The 13890-nt window shown below is 49.6% G+C and overlaps 1 protein-coding gene across 12 annotated transcripts in view; it reads right to left on the bottom strand.

The window, feature by feature from the left end:
- Window positions 1-13890, bottom strand: part of NDE1 (nudE neurodevelopment protein 1) — an 81202-nt gene that overhangs the window by 44768 nt on the left and 22544 nt on the right. For 11 of the 12 annotated variants that reach the window (XM_008965504.6, XM_034951179.3, XM_034951181.3 and 8 more), the window contains 2 exons: window positions 12255-12408; window positions 1648-1796 (listed from right to left, as the gene is read on the bottom strand). In XM_008965504.6, coding sequence (XP_008963752.3) covers window positions 1648-1796; window positions 12255-12408 — 303 coding nt within the window. Of the gene's footprint in view, window positions 1-1647; window positions 1797-4954; window positions 6728-12254; window positions 12409-13890 lie in introns of those variants that run through there. The other variant, XM_034951183.3, reaches the window with a different exon arrangement.

Raw genomic sequence — 13890 nt, 5'->3', positions numbered from 1 at the left:
GAAATTATAAAAGAACAAACACAAATCCTACATCTAAAAATACAATATATTGAAAATTCAATATTTCATCTGCTTTAATGGCAGACTGGAGAGAGAAGAGGGCGTCTATCAACTTGAAACTGGATAAACAGAAATTATTCAATTTGAAGAACAAAGACAAAAAAATAATTAGGGAAAAGAAAAATGAAGAGAGCCTTAGGAACCTGCCTGACAATATAAAAAGGTTATGTGTATAGATGGCGTCCGAGACAGACAGGAGAAAAAGAATGGGGCAGAAAAAAAACTCTTTGAGGAGGCCGGGTGCAGTGGCTCATGCCAGTAATTCCAGAACTTTGGGAGGCTGAGGCAGGAGGATCACTTGCTCCCAGAAGTTTGAGGCTGCAATGCACTATGATGGCACCACTGCCCTCCAGCCTGGGTAACAGAGCAGCAAGACCCTGTTTCCAAAAATAAATAAAAAAGAAAAAACATCTGTGCTTTTTTTGTTTTTTGTTCTGTTTTTTTGTTTTGTTTTGTTTTTGAGACAGAGTCTAGCTCTGTCGCCCAGGCTGGAGTGCAGTGGCGCAATCTCGGCTCACTACACGCTCCGCCCTTCCCAGTTCACATCATTCTCCTGCCTCAGCCTCCCGACTAGCTGGGACTACAGGCACCCGCCACCACGCCCGGCTAATTTTTTGTATTTTTAGTAGAGACGGGTTTTCACCATGTTAGCCAGGATGGTCTCGATCTCCTGACCTTGTGATCCGCCCGCCTCGGCCTCCAAAAGTGCTGGGATTACAGGCGTGAGCCACCGTGCCCGGCCACATCTGCGCATTTCACTGTTTATAATTCATATATAAATTTTTTAAAAGCAAGTGTTCTTATCCAAAAAAACTGCTTGGCTCAGAGTAATTCTTCTGTAAATGTTAGTCATTATCATTCTGCTAAACCACAGAACATCAGTTTAGGAATCACTGGGCTGGGCGCAGTGGCTCACACCTGTAATCACAGCACTTTGGAGGCTGAGCAGTTTGAGACCAGCCTGGCCAACATGGCAAGACCCCATCCCTACTAAAGATACAAAAATCAGGCAGGTGTGGTGGCACGTGCCTGTAATTCCAGCTACTCAGGAGCCTGAGGCATAAGAATTGCTTGAACCCAGGAGGCAGGGGTTGTAGTGAGCCGAAATCACGCCACTGTACACCAGCCTGGTGACAGAGACTCTCCGTCTCCAAAAAAAACCAAAAAACTGTTCTTTGAAAAAGCTTCCTTCCCACCTTAGGGGCTTAGCACAGGCTTGGTGTTCTGTCTGGAATGTTCTTGTCTCACACCCCTCCTGGGATCATGGCTACTCATTCCTCTGGTCTTAGCCTAAATAGCATTTCCCCTGGTAAGGCTCGCCTGACACTCCCAGGCCAACAGCCAAATTAATACATCCTATTACACACCCCCACAGCACCCTGGGCTGCCAGCCTTGCTGCTGTAATGAAATTGCACTTCTTCGACTATTGTCCATTTCCCCCCGGGCACTAAAATCCAGAAGGGCACCAGCTTTGTTCTGCTCACTGCTCAGTTCCCTATACTCAGCACAGGGCCCAGTACTCAGCTGCTGTGGGCAAAAAGCAGAGAGGAGAGTCTCCCACTCATGCTTTTCCCTTCCACCCATACCGCTTGGCTCTTTCCAGGTCGTCGTTTGCTTGCTCCAGCTCTCTGATGTATTTCTGCAATTGGTCTTTAATGGCTTTGGTCTGCGCGAGGTCATCCTCCAAGGCTGAGATCTGCCGGTAGCCTTCAGAGTGCTGCACTTCAAACTTCTCCTGAAGGACAACACAGACACTGAGTGAATGACTTAAGACTTCTGAGAAGGCTAGACGCAGTAGCACACATCCACCTGGAGTTACAGCTACTCGGGAGGCTAAACTGGGAGGACTGCCTGAGCCCAGGAGTTAGAGGCTGCAGTGAGCTATGACTGTAACACTCCACTCCAGCCTGGGCAACACAGCAAGACTCCATGTCTTTTTTTTTTTTTTTTTTTTTTCTTTTGAGGCCGAGTCTCACTCTGTTGCCCAGGCTTGAGTGCAGCGGCAAGATCCTGGCTCACTGCAACCTCTGCCTCCCAGGTTCAAGCAATGCTCCTGCCTCAGCCTCCCAAGTGGCTGGGAATACAGCCACCCACCAACAATACTGGCTAATTTTTGTATTTTTAGTAGAGACCGGGTTTTACCATGTTGGCCAGGCTGGTCTTGAACTCCTGACACCTCAAGTGATCTGCACGCCTCGGCCTCCCAAAGTGCTGGGATTACAGGTGTGAGCCACTGCACCTGGCCTGACCCTCTCTCTTTATGAAACTACTCCTCCCACCACACTCCCTGGGTGGGGCTCCAGGCTTTCTGTCCCACCCTCCCACCACAATCGGGAGACAAGCCAGGCTCAGTCAACAGAACCTTCTCCCCAGAGCTGACTCTTAGGCAAGTGATGTAACGTGGTGGGAACAGGCAGGTGTCATTCAAAGGAGGCACAACGGACCAACTGTTTTAATTATGTACTGAGTGCCTCTGCCCCCTGAGCACCTTGAATCTTGCCTACTCTCAACAGGGTTGATATTTCTATAGCCTCCATCATTCTTCAGACAAATCATTCTACCCAAGGTGTCCACAGCCAAAGCAAGTCACGTAAACCTCTCCAAGCCTCATCCACACGGCAACATGGGCCTCCTTCACACACATCATCAGTGTATTACAAAGAGAGTCACCAGCCCGGCTCACAGAGTGAGACCTGGCCTCTACAAAAAATAAAAACTAGCAGGGCATGGTGGCTCTTGCCTGTAGTCCTAGCTACTCGGGAGGCTGAGGTGGGAGGACCATTTGAGCCTGAGAGGTCCAAGCTGCAGTGGGCTGTGAAGGCACCACTGCACTCCGGCCTGGGCAACTCCCTACTGCCTCAAAAAGAAAGAAATCATAATGACGTCCATTGTTTGTGCCCACAACAATGGGAGGGCAGCATGAACTTGGTTTCAAAACAGTCCGCCATTCTGAATTTTTGATCCCGGACTCCCCGTTGTGACATGGAGAAAAAAGGAACAGTTTGATCTCTAGGTTATTTAAAAATATAAAGACAGGCCAGGCACAGTGGCTCACACCTGTAATCCCAGCACTTTGGAGGGCTGAGGTGGGCGGATCGCCCGAGGTCAGAAGTTTGAGACCTGCCTGGAAAACATGGTGAAATCCGGACTCTACTAAAAATACAAAAAAATTAGCCAGGCGTGGTAGTGCATGCCTATAATCCCAGCTACTCAGAAGGCTGACGCTGGAGAATCGCTTGAACACGGGAGGTGGAGGTTGCACCACTGCACTCCAGCCTGGGCAATAACAGCGAGACTCTGTCTCAAAAAAAAAAAAAAACAGAAAAACAAAGAAAGAAAGAAAAAGGAGGAGGGAGAAAAGGAGGGGATAAAATGGGGGAGGGAGAGAGAGGAGAGAGGAAGGGAGAGAGAGGAGAGAGGAAGGGAGGGAGAGGGAAGGAAAGGGAGAGAGATCTATGTTAATTACCAAAGGAACAGTCCAGCTGACTTCTCAATGATTCCCTGTTGCCAGCTGCAGCAATAACATCCATTACATACTTATTCTGTGCCACCTCCAGGCTAAGTACACCACCTAGGTTGTCTCATTAATCCCACTTTGGAGACATGAACACTGAAGCTCAGTGACCTGACTAGCCCAGAATCAATTGGTAGCAAATGACTGAGCCAAGATCAAATCCCAGCCTCCTGAGCAAGTGTCCTTAAGCAATTATGCTAACCAGCCCCAAACCATTTCAATCCAGATCGCCTGCCCACTCCCGAGCTCTCTTGATTCTGTTCCGGCTCTGCTTCCAAATTACTTTCCTTCACCAAACACCCAGAGCCAGGTGTGGTGCCTCATGCCTGTAATCCCAGCACTTTCAGGTGGCAGAGGCAGGATTGCTTGAGCCCAGGAGTTCTCGACCAGCCTGGGCAAGACTCTGCCTCTACAAAAAATGTGAAAACAGCCAGGCGTGGTGGCATGCACCTGTAGTCCTAGCTACTTGGGAGGGTGAGGCAAGAAGACTGCCTGAGACCAGGAGGTTGAGGCTGCAGTGAGCTATGATCACGACGCTGCACTCCCGCCCAGACCACAGAGTGAGACCACGACACTTAAAAAAAACAAGCAAAAAAAAAAAAAAAACCCCAAAATCACCAGCCTGGCAACATGGCGAAACCCCCTATCTACTAAAAATACAAAAAATTAGCTGGGCCTGGTGGCGGGCGTCTATAATCCCAGCTACTTGGTAAGCTGAGGCAGGCGAATCTCTTGAACCCGGGAGGCGGAGGTTGCAGTGAGCCCAGATCGTGCCATTGCACTCCAGCCTGGGCAACAAGAGCAAAACTCTCTGGCGTTGGTGGGCGACTGGGAGGGGGCGGGCAGGCGGGCACCCTGAACAACTGTTTCAATTATGTCCTAAGTGCCTCCCACCTCCCGCCCCTTGAGCACCTTGAATCCTGCCCACTCCCAAACCTGGTTCCTACAATCTTCAGACAAATCATTGTCTGAAGCCCCCAGCAATCTTCAGACAAATCATTCTGCCCAAGGTGTCCACAGCCAAAGAAAGCCACATGGACCTCTCCAAGCCTCATCCACAGGGGCAACGCAAGCCTCCTTTCACACATTATCACCGTATTACAAAGAGTCACCAGCCTGGCCCACAGAGCCACTCAGTCTCTACAAAAAATAAAAATTAGCAGGGCATGGTGGCGTTGCCTGTAGTCCCAGTTACTCAGGAGGCTGAGATGGGAACACCATTTGAGCCTGGGAGGTTGAAGCTGCAGTGAGCCGTGATTGCATCACTGCACTCCAACCTGGGCAACAGAGTGAGACCCAGCTGTCTCAAAAAACAAAAAAAAAGGAATCTCAATGACTTCTGTTGTTTGTGCCCACAACAATGGGAGAGCAGCATGTACCTGGTTTACACAACAGTCAACTATTCTGAATTTTTGATCCAGGACTCTCCGTTGTAGCATGGAGACAGAAAGAACATTCCAATCTCTGGGTTATTTAAAAACAAAGACAGGCCGGGAGTGGTGGCCCACACCTGTAATCCCAGCAATTTGGGAGGCTGAGGCAGGTGGATCACCTGAGGTCAGGAGTTCGAGACCAGCCTGGACAACATGGTGAAACCCCCGTCTCTACCAAAAATGCAAAAAAAATTAGCCGAGTGTGGTGGTGCGTTGTCTATAATCCCAGCTACTCGGGAGGCTGAGGCAGGAGAATCGCTTGAACCCAGGAGGCGGAGGTTGCACTGAGCAGAGATTGTGCCACTGTTCTCTAGTCTGGGCGACGAACAAGACTCCATCTCAAAACAAACAAACAAAAACTAAGACAGAAGGGAGGGGGAAGACGGAGGAAGGGAAAGGGAGAGAAAAGGAGAGAGAGAGAGAGATCTTGTTAATTACCAAAGGAACAGTCCAGCGCACTTCTCAATGATTCCCTGTTGCCAGCTGCAGCAATAACATCCATTACATGCTTTTTCTGTGCTGGCCTCCAGGCTAAGTACACTTCCTATGTTGTCTCGTTTAATTCCACTTCAGAGACATGAACACTGAGACTCAATTACTTAACTAGCCCAGAGTCAACCGGTAGCAAATGACTGGGCCAAGACCAAACCCCAGCCTCCTGAGCAGGTGTCCTTAAGCAATTATGCTAACCAGCCCTAAACCATTTCAATCCAGATCACCTGCCCATTCCCGTGCTCTCTCGATTCTATTCCTGCTCTGCTTCCAAATTACTTTCCTTCACCAAACACCCAGAGCCAGGTGCAGTGCCTCATGCCGCAATCCCAGCACTTCAGGTGGCAGAGGCATATTAGCCTAGGCAACATAGGAAGACTCCGTCTCTACAGAAAATTTAAGAACATCCAGGCGTGGTGGCATGCACCTGCAGTCCTAGCTATGGGGGAGGCTGAGGTGGGAGGACTGCTTGAGGCCAGGAGGTTGAGGCTCCAGTAAACTATGATCATGCCACTGCACTCTAGCCCAGGCCAACGCTTAAAAAAAAAAAAAAAAAAAAATCACCAGCCTGGGGCAACATGGCGAAACCAAAATACAAAAATTAGCCCGGCATAGTGGTGCACGGCTGTAGTTCCAGCTACTTGGGAGGCCAAGGCGGGCAGATCACTTGAGGTCAGGAGTTTGAGAACAGCCTGGCCAACACGGTGAAACCCCCGTCTCTACCAAAAATACAAAAAATAGCTGGGTGTGGTGGCAAGTGCCTATGGTCCCAGCTACCCGGGAGGCAGGGGAATCGCTTGAGCCCGGGAGGCGGAGGTTGCAGTGAGCCAAGATCGTGCCCCTGCACTCCAGCTTGGGTGACAGAGACCCCATCTCAAAAAAAATCAAAACCGAAAACACAAAACACCCATCCTAGATTCTACAAACATAAGAGAAAACACTTCCCACAAGAAAGGCGCAAGGTCTAATTTAAAAGTTAAAAATAAAAAAGGCCAACTTCTCTTTACTCAATCAAGTAAACAAAGCCGTTGCTAGAAAGTCCGGATGCACCCAGGGTGATGTAATGGTGCCTAGGCCAGAGAGGCGTGGCGAGAGCCATTGTGCAAGAAGACTCCAAAGAAAGAACAAACAGATGATTTACGGCGTTGGAAGGATGGGGAGGGCGGACCACATCCCCGCTGCCGCCCGCAGCACCCTCCCCATTTCCTGGCTGTAAGCAGAGAAGTATCTGCACCCAGCAAGTAGAGGCAGACCAGGCCCTGTTCCCAGGCGTGGCTCTCATCGCCTCACACCCTTTATTTGGGAACATCTGCAAATAAAACAGGATCTTAAGTCATTAACCTAAATTCAAACGCAGGCTCCAGGAGGACGCAGCGAGTGGGCTCCACCGCCTGCACTGGCGATTGAGAGATCTCCTCGGAACCTGCGGACATGAAAACCTGTTGCTGAAATGTTGTGCTGCCATTTGGGGCTAATTCGAATAAGCTGTCAGCTGATGGGGGCATCAATAGACGCTCTGTTTGGTCCCTTAAAGGCTTTTTCATTCAACCCGTGATGAATAAGCCAGTTGTTAAGAAGTCCGGCCCAGCTGAATATATGTCTCTTAGGTGACTGACAAATACTTGCTGGTGGCAGGGTCCTCGTTATTCCAAGGTACCGTTTCTTCGCTGTGCTGTGTGCTCTGAGTCTCCTGCATCTGACATGTGGTTGTAAACGAAGGAGTCTCTTGTAGGTTCAAGGGTTCAGTCTTTTTTTTTTTTTGAGATGGAGTCTTGCTCTGTCGCCAGGCTGCAGTACAGTGGCGCAATCTCAGCTCACTGCAACCTCCACCTCCTAGGTTCAAGCAATTCTCCTGCCTCAGCCCCCGAGTAGCTGGGACTACAGGCGTGCGCCACCATGCCCAGCTAATTTTTTTATTTTTAGTAGAGACGGGGTTTCACCATGTTAGTGAGGACAGTCTCGATCTCTTGACCTCATGATCCGCCCGCCTCGGTCTCCCAAAGTGCTGGCATTACAGGCATCAGCCACCACGCCAGGCCCAAGAGCTCAGTCTTGAAGCAGTGAATTACTGAGTAATTCTCTTGATATTTTACTCAGGATCCATGGAGGGCCTGTTATCCTCTCCAAACTGCATTTCATACCACTAATCTTCCTCCTACCCAGGTTTTCAACCCAGAGTCCCCTTCAATTTAGGAACTATAATCAGCCAGGCGCAGTGGCTCACACCTGTAATCCCAGCGCTTTGAGAGGCCGAGGAAGGCGGATCACTTGATCTCAGGAGTCCCAGACCAGCTTGGGCACATGAACCCGTCTCTACAAAAAATAACAAAAATTAGCCAGGCATGGTGTGGCAGGTGCCTGTAATCTCAGCTACTTGGGAGGCTGAGGTGGGAGGATCACTTAAGCCTGGAAGTCAGAGGTAGCAGTGAGCTGAGATCGCACCACTGCACTCCAGCCTGGGTGACAGGTGGAGACTCTGTCTCCAACAGCAAAAACAACAACAACAAAAAGAACGATAATCATTGCTCATTGCGTGTAGCAGGTGTTCAGCTGTTAACAAATGGGTGAAGTGGGCCAAGTACAGGGAGAGGCAGATGACACTAAGGTCTCTGTGTCACGGATATGGGGATTGGGGGAAACTCAACAATGTGTGTTCTAAGCAACCACTACTCAGGTTTTTTATTTTTTAAATTTTGCTCTGTCACCCAGGCCGGAGTGCAATGGTACAATCATAGCTCACCGCAGCCTCAACCTCCTGGGCTCAAGCAATGCTCCTGCCTCAGCCTCTTGAGTAGCTTAGACTACAGGTATGCACTACCATGTCCAGTGAATTTTTTATTTTTATTTTTTATAGAGACACAGTCTCGCTATGTTGCCCAGGCTGGCCTTGAACTCCTGGTCTCAAGCAATTCTCCCTTCTCAGCCTCTCAAAGGGCTGGGATTACAGGTATGAACCACCATGCCTGGCCAGAAATCCATCTTTTTACAGGAAGCTTTACAAATTTTGATGGATGGGGGAATATATATAATAAAAGGCAAGTAAGTAGGGGAAATATTATTGGTAGAGCCTAGGTGGTGGTGGATACACAGGTATTCACTGGAAATTCTTTCAGCCTTATATGCTGGAAAACGTTCATGGGGAAATGCTGAACAAAAACCCCTGAAGGCGATCAAACACCACCGATGGGGCAGATGGATCTGCAGACGGCCAGCTGCACTCTGTGGTCTCCAACAGAAAGCTTCAGCTTCACTGCCCACCTTCAATGTGTCTGGGACCTCTCCTCTGCCCTGCCCCAAACCCCCAATCCATTTGTTGGTCCCACACCCTTTCCTATACATTAGTAAAGCTGGGCTTGCCAAGGTCCACCAGACACCCATTCTTGTCCACGTCTGTGATGGGTACAGATCAACTCTCCTTCAGCCCCATCTCCCCAAGCACCAAGTGTCAGCGACACATACACCTACAAACACCCTCCACAAAGCCTCCCTTAACCCATACAGTCCTTTCTTTTCCTTTTTTTTTTTTTTTTTTGAGACAGAGTTTCGCTCTAGTTGCCCAAGCTAGAGCGCAATGGCGCAATCTCGGCTCACTGCAACCTCCGCCTCCCGGGTTCAAGTGATTCTCCTACCTCAGCCTCCCAAGTAGCTGGGATTACAGGCACATACAACAACACCCAGCTAATTTTCTATTTTTAGTAGAGACAGGGTTTTGTCATGTTGGTGAGGCTGGTCTCAAACTCCCAACCTCAGGTGATCTGCCCACCTCGGCCTCCTGAAGTGCTGGGATCACAGGCATGAGCCACCGCACCCAGCCAGTCCTTTTTCTCTTGAAAGGCCCCCACATCAGAGTTCTGTGACTGAGCTCCACGTCCCCAACTGCTTCATGGCATTAGGTTTGTCTTCCCAAAGAAGGCAACCAGCACGTCCCCTTTCACCGTCCATCATACCTAGCCCTGGGCACACACAGTTTTGACTCTTCCATGAAGCAGCTCATCAAAATGTACATTGGGAGTTTAATGAGAAAAAGAAAACCATGCAGACATGCCAGGGCCCCACCCAGGCTTACTGAGAAATGGAATCTCAGAGCAAGGCGGGGAGATTGGGATGGGGAGAGAGGGTTCAGGCCTGTCGGATGTTTATGAAGCTGGCCCAGTGATGCTGGCTGGCAGCAAGGCTGAGAGCCAGTCTCTGGGGCACGGTGTTGACTTAGTGATCCCTTGCTGAGCCCTACAGCATGTACAGAAGGCACGGTTTTTACCTTGCAGAGCACTGGGTCTCCAGATACCTGGCTATGTCTAGAGGTGCTTTTGGTTTTCACCACCTTGGAGGTGGGGGGAATGCTACTGGCATCTAGAGGGTGGAGGCCAGGGATGCTGTCAAACATCCCACAGTGTGATCAGGCGGGGTGACTCACGCTTGTAATCCCAGCACTTTGGGAGGCTGAGGCGGGCGGATCACCTGAGGTCAGGAGTTCGAGACCAGCCTGGCCAACATGGTGAAACCTCGTCCCTGCTAAAAATACAAAAATTAGCCGGGCGTGGTGGCTCACACCTGTAATCCCAGCACTTTGGGAGGCTAAGGCGGGTAGATCACACGGTCAAGAGATCAAGACCATCCTGGAAAACATGGTGAAACCCCATCTCTACTAAAAATACAAAAATTAGCCAGGTATGGCGGTGTGTGCCTGTAATCTCAGCTACTCAGGAGGCTGAGGCAGGAGAATCGCTTGAACCCAGGAGGTGGAGGTTGCAGTGAGCCGGGATTACGCCACTGCACTCCAGCCTGGCAACAGAGTGAGACTCTGTCTCAAAAAAAAAAAAAAAAAAAAAAAAATTAGCCAGGCGTGGTGGAGGGTTCCTGTAATCCCAACTACTCAAGAGGCTGAGACAGGACAATCACTTGAACCTGGGAGGCGGAAGTTGCAGTGAGGTGAGATTGTGCCACTGCACTCCAGCCTGGGCAACAGAGCAAGACTCCATCTCAAAAAAAAAACAGGCCGGGCACAGTGGCTCACACCTGTATTCCCAGCACTTTGGGAGGCTGAGGCGGGCAGATCCTGAGGTCAGGAGATCAAGACCATCCTAGCTAACACGGTGAAACCCCATTTCTACTAAAAATACAAAAAATTTAGCCAGGCATGGTGGCGGGCGCCTGTAGTCCTAGCTACTCGGGAGGCTGAGGCAGGAGAATGGTGTGAACCGGGGAGGCGGAGCTTGCAGTGAGCCGAGATCGCGCTACTGCACTCCAGCCTGGGCAACAGAGCAAGACTCCATCTCAAAAATACAAAACAAACAAACAAAAAACCCACAAAGCAAACCTCGGTCCCTCCCAACGGAGGATGACCCAGGCTCCAATGTCAACAGCAGCCAGGTCGAGAAACCTGCTCTGAACTGGCACAGTCCAACACACCTTTTGGTAATGAAGGAAATGTTCTACAGCCCCTCTGTCCACTAAGGAAACTCACTGGCCACACGTGGCTCCTAAGCACTTGAAATGTGGCTACTGTGACTGAGGAATTAAGTTTTTATTTTAATTCATTAAATTTCAACAGCCATGTAGCTAAGGGCTACAATATTGGAACTGATGATATTACTCTAGCAACACCTCCATACCCTAAAAATGTCTCCCTGGCCAGGTGGTGGCTCATGCCTATAATCCCAGCAATTTGGGAGGCCAAGGCAGGAGGACTGCTCGCATCCAGGAGTTCAAGACCAGCCTGGGCAACACAGCGAAACCCTGTCTCTATAAAAAATACAAAAACTAACCAGGCATGGTGCCGCATGCCTGTAGTCTCAGCTACTCCCGAGGTTCAGGTGGAAGGACTTTGGTTTTTTTTTGAGACGGAGTCTCGCTCTGTTGCCAGGCTGGAGTGCAGTGGCACAATCTCAGCTCACTACAACCTCCAACCATCAAGTGATTCTCCTGCCTCAGCCTCCCAAGTAGCTGGGACTACAGGTGTGCACCACCACGCCCAGCTAATATTTGTAATTTTAGTAGAGACAGGGTTTCATCATGTTGGCCAGGATGGTCTCAATCTCTTGACCTTGTGATCCGCCCACCTCAGCTTCCCAAAGTGCTGGGATTACAGGTATGCACCACCACGCCCGGCCCAGGTGAGAGGACTGTTTAAACCTGAGACGTCCAGGGTGCAGTGAGCTGTAATCCAGCCACTGTACTCCAGTCTGGGCAACAGAGCAAGACCCTGTTTCAAAAAAAAAAAAAAAGTCTCCCTGCCATGTGCCCTATAAAATCGGTGTACACAACCAAGAAAGTCCATGGGAACATGTGTGTGACTTGCTTCTCAAACCTCCACCCATCATGGATCCCCTGAGGTCAGGAGTTCGAGACCAGCCTGGCCAACATAAAACCCCGTCTCTACTACAAATACAAAAAAAAATTAGCCGGGCGTGGTAGCAGGCGCCTATAATCCCAGCTACTCAGGAGGCTGAGGCAGGAGAATTACTTGAACCTGGGAGGTGGAGGTTGCAGTGAGCCAAGATCTCGCCACTGCCCTCCAGCCTGGGCAACAAGAGTGAAACTCCATCTCAAAAAAAAAAAAAAAAAACCAAAAAGCACCACCCACTAGAGGCACAAAGAGTTCAAAGATCACGTCTGCCCCACAGGCCCTTCCAGAGATGAGCATGGGCCTGGGGTCTGGAGTCCCTCATTGCAGGGTTCCTTCTTCCAGCTAAGCATGCCATGCCTGTGTTGGACGCCTGTCTACACCTGAGCACACTTCCTCTCAGCCCCTCACCTTGATGGTTTCCAGCTCCATGCGAAGGCGGTTATTTTCGGACAGGAGGTCTCTGTTCCTGGTTTCAATTTGTTGCAGCTGCGTCTCCAATTCAGCTTCATATTCTCGGCTTCCCTCCTGGAATTCTCGGAGTTCCTCTTGCGTATTTTCTGCCCTACAGCAAAATTGTTAATCGTCACGTAGTAATATTTTTGAAGACAGAGTCTCGCTCTATCACCCAGGCTGCAATGCAGTGCTGCAATCTCGTCTCACTGCAACCTCTGCTTTCCAGGTTCAAGCGATTCTCCTGCCTCAGTCTCCCGAGTAGCTGGGACTACAGGCATGCAGCACCACACCCAGCTAATTTTTGTTTAGTAGTGACGGGGTTTTACCACGTTGGCCAGGCTGGTCTCGATCTCCTGACTGGAGGTGATGTGCCCGCCTCGGCCTCTCAAAGTGCTGGGATTACAGGCGTTAGCCATTGTACCTGGCCAAATTCAAGGAGTATTTTAAAAATATCAAGCCTGAATTACCTTTAAGTCAAACTAGAATAAAGAAAGTAGGAAGGGCTGGGTACAGTGGCTCATTAAGAATTACTTGAGGCCAGGAGTTCCAGACGAGCCAGGGCAACATAGTAAGACCTCATCTCTACAGAAATGTGTTTAAAAATCAGCCAGACATGGTGGCACACGCCTGTAGTCCCACCTACTTGGGAGGCTGAGGCAGAAGGATCACCTGGGGGCCCAGGGGTTGCAGTGAGATAGGTCACACTTGTGAAGAGCCAGTGCAATTCAGCCTGGGTGACAGAGTGAGACCCTGACTCTAAAATAATTTTTATTTATTTATTTGAGATAGTCTTGCTCTGTCACCCAGACTGGAATGCAGAGGTGTGATCATGCATCACTGCAGCCTCGACCTCCCAGGCTCAAGCAATTCTCCCATCTCAGGCTCCTAAGTAGCTGAGACTATAAGAACATGCCACCATGCCTGCTAATTTCTGTATTTTTTGTACAGACAGGGTTTTGCCATGTTGCTAGAGCTGGTCTCAAACTCCTGAGCTCAAGCGATCTGCCTACCCAAAGTGCTGGGATTACAGATGTGAGCCACTGTGCCTGGACCTAAAATAATTTTTCAATAAATGAAAGAAACTAAGGGGACTGGAATAAGGACTCTATGTACAAATTATAAAGACCCACTATAAATAAAAACAGTGCCAAACCAAACGCACACACACACACCTCCCAGACATGAGCACTGACCAAAACACGAGTTTCAAATCTTAAAATCTTTAGCAATATATTTTGCTAGGCATAGGGAAAAGCTCTTTCCCTGTGCACAAAGAACTTACCAGATATGGCATCTAGGAACTGATAAAAACCCTTCTAGAAAATAAGATGGACACCGGGCGTGGTGGCTCACGCCTGTAATCCCAGCACTTTGGGAAGCCGAGGCAAGTGGATCACCTGAGGTTGGGAGTTCGAGAGCTGCCTGACCAACATGAAGAAACCCCGTCTCTACTAAAAATACAAAATTAGCTGGGCATGGTGGCACGTGCCTGTAATCCTAGCTACTCGGGAGGCTGAGGCAGGAGAATCGATTGAACCCAGGAGGTGGAGCTTGTGGTGAGCCGAGATCATGCCATTGCACTACAGCCTGG

Source organism: Pan paniscus, chromosome 18 (assembly GCF_029289425.2).
Source record: "Pan paniscus chromosome 18, NHGRI_mPanPan1-v2.0_pri, whole genome shotgun sequence".
Lineage (NCBI taxonomy): Eukaryota > Metazoa > Chordata > Mammalia > Primates > Hominidae > Pan > Pan paniscus.
The sequence above is the reverse complement of the archived record's forward strand: the minus strand, read 5'-3'. Positions and strand labels throughout refer to the sequence as shown.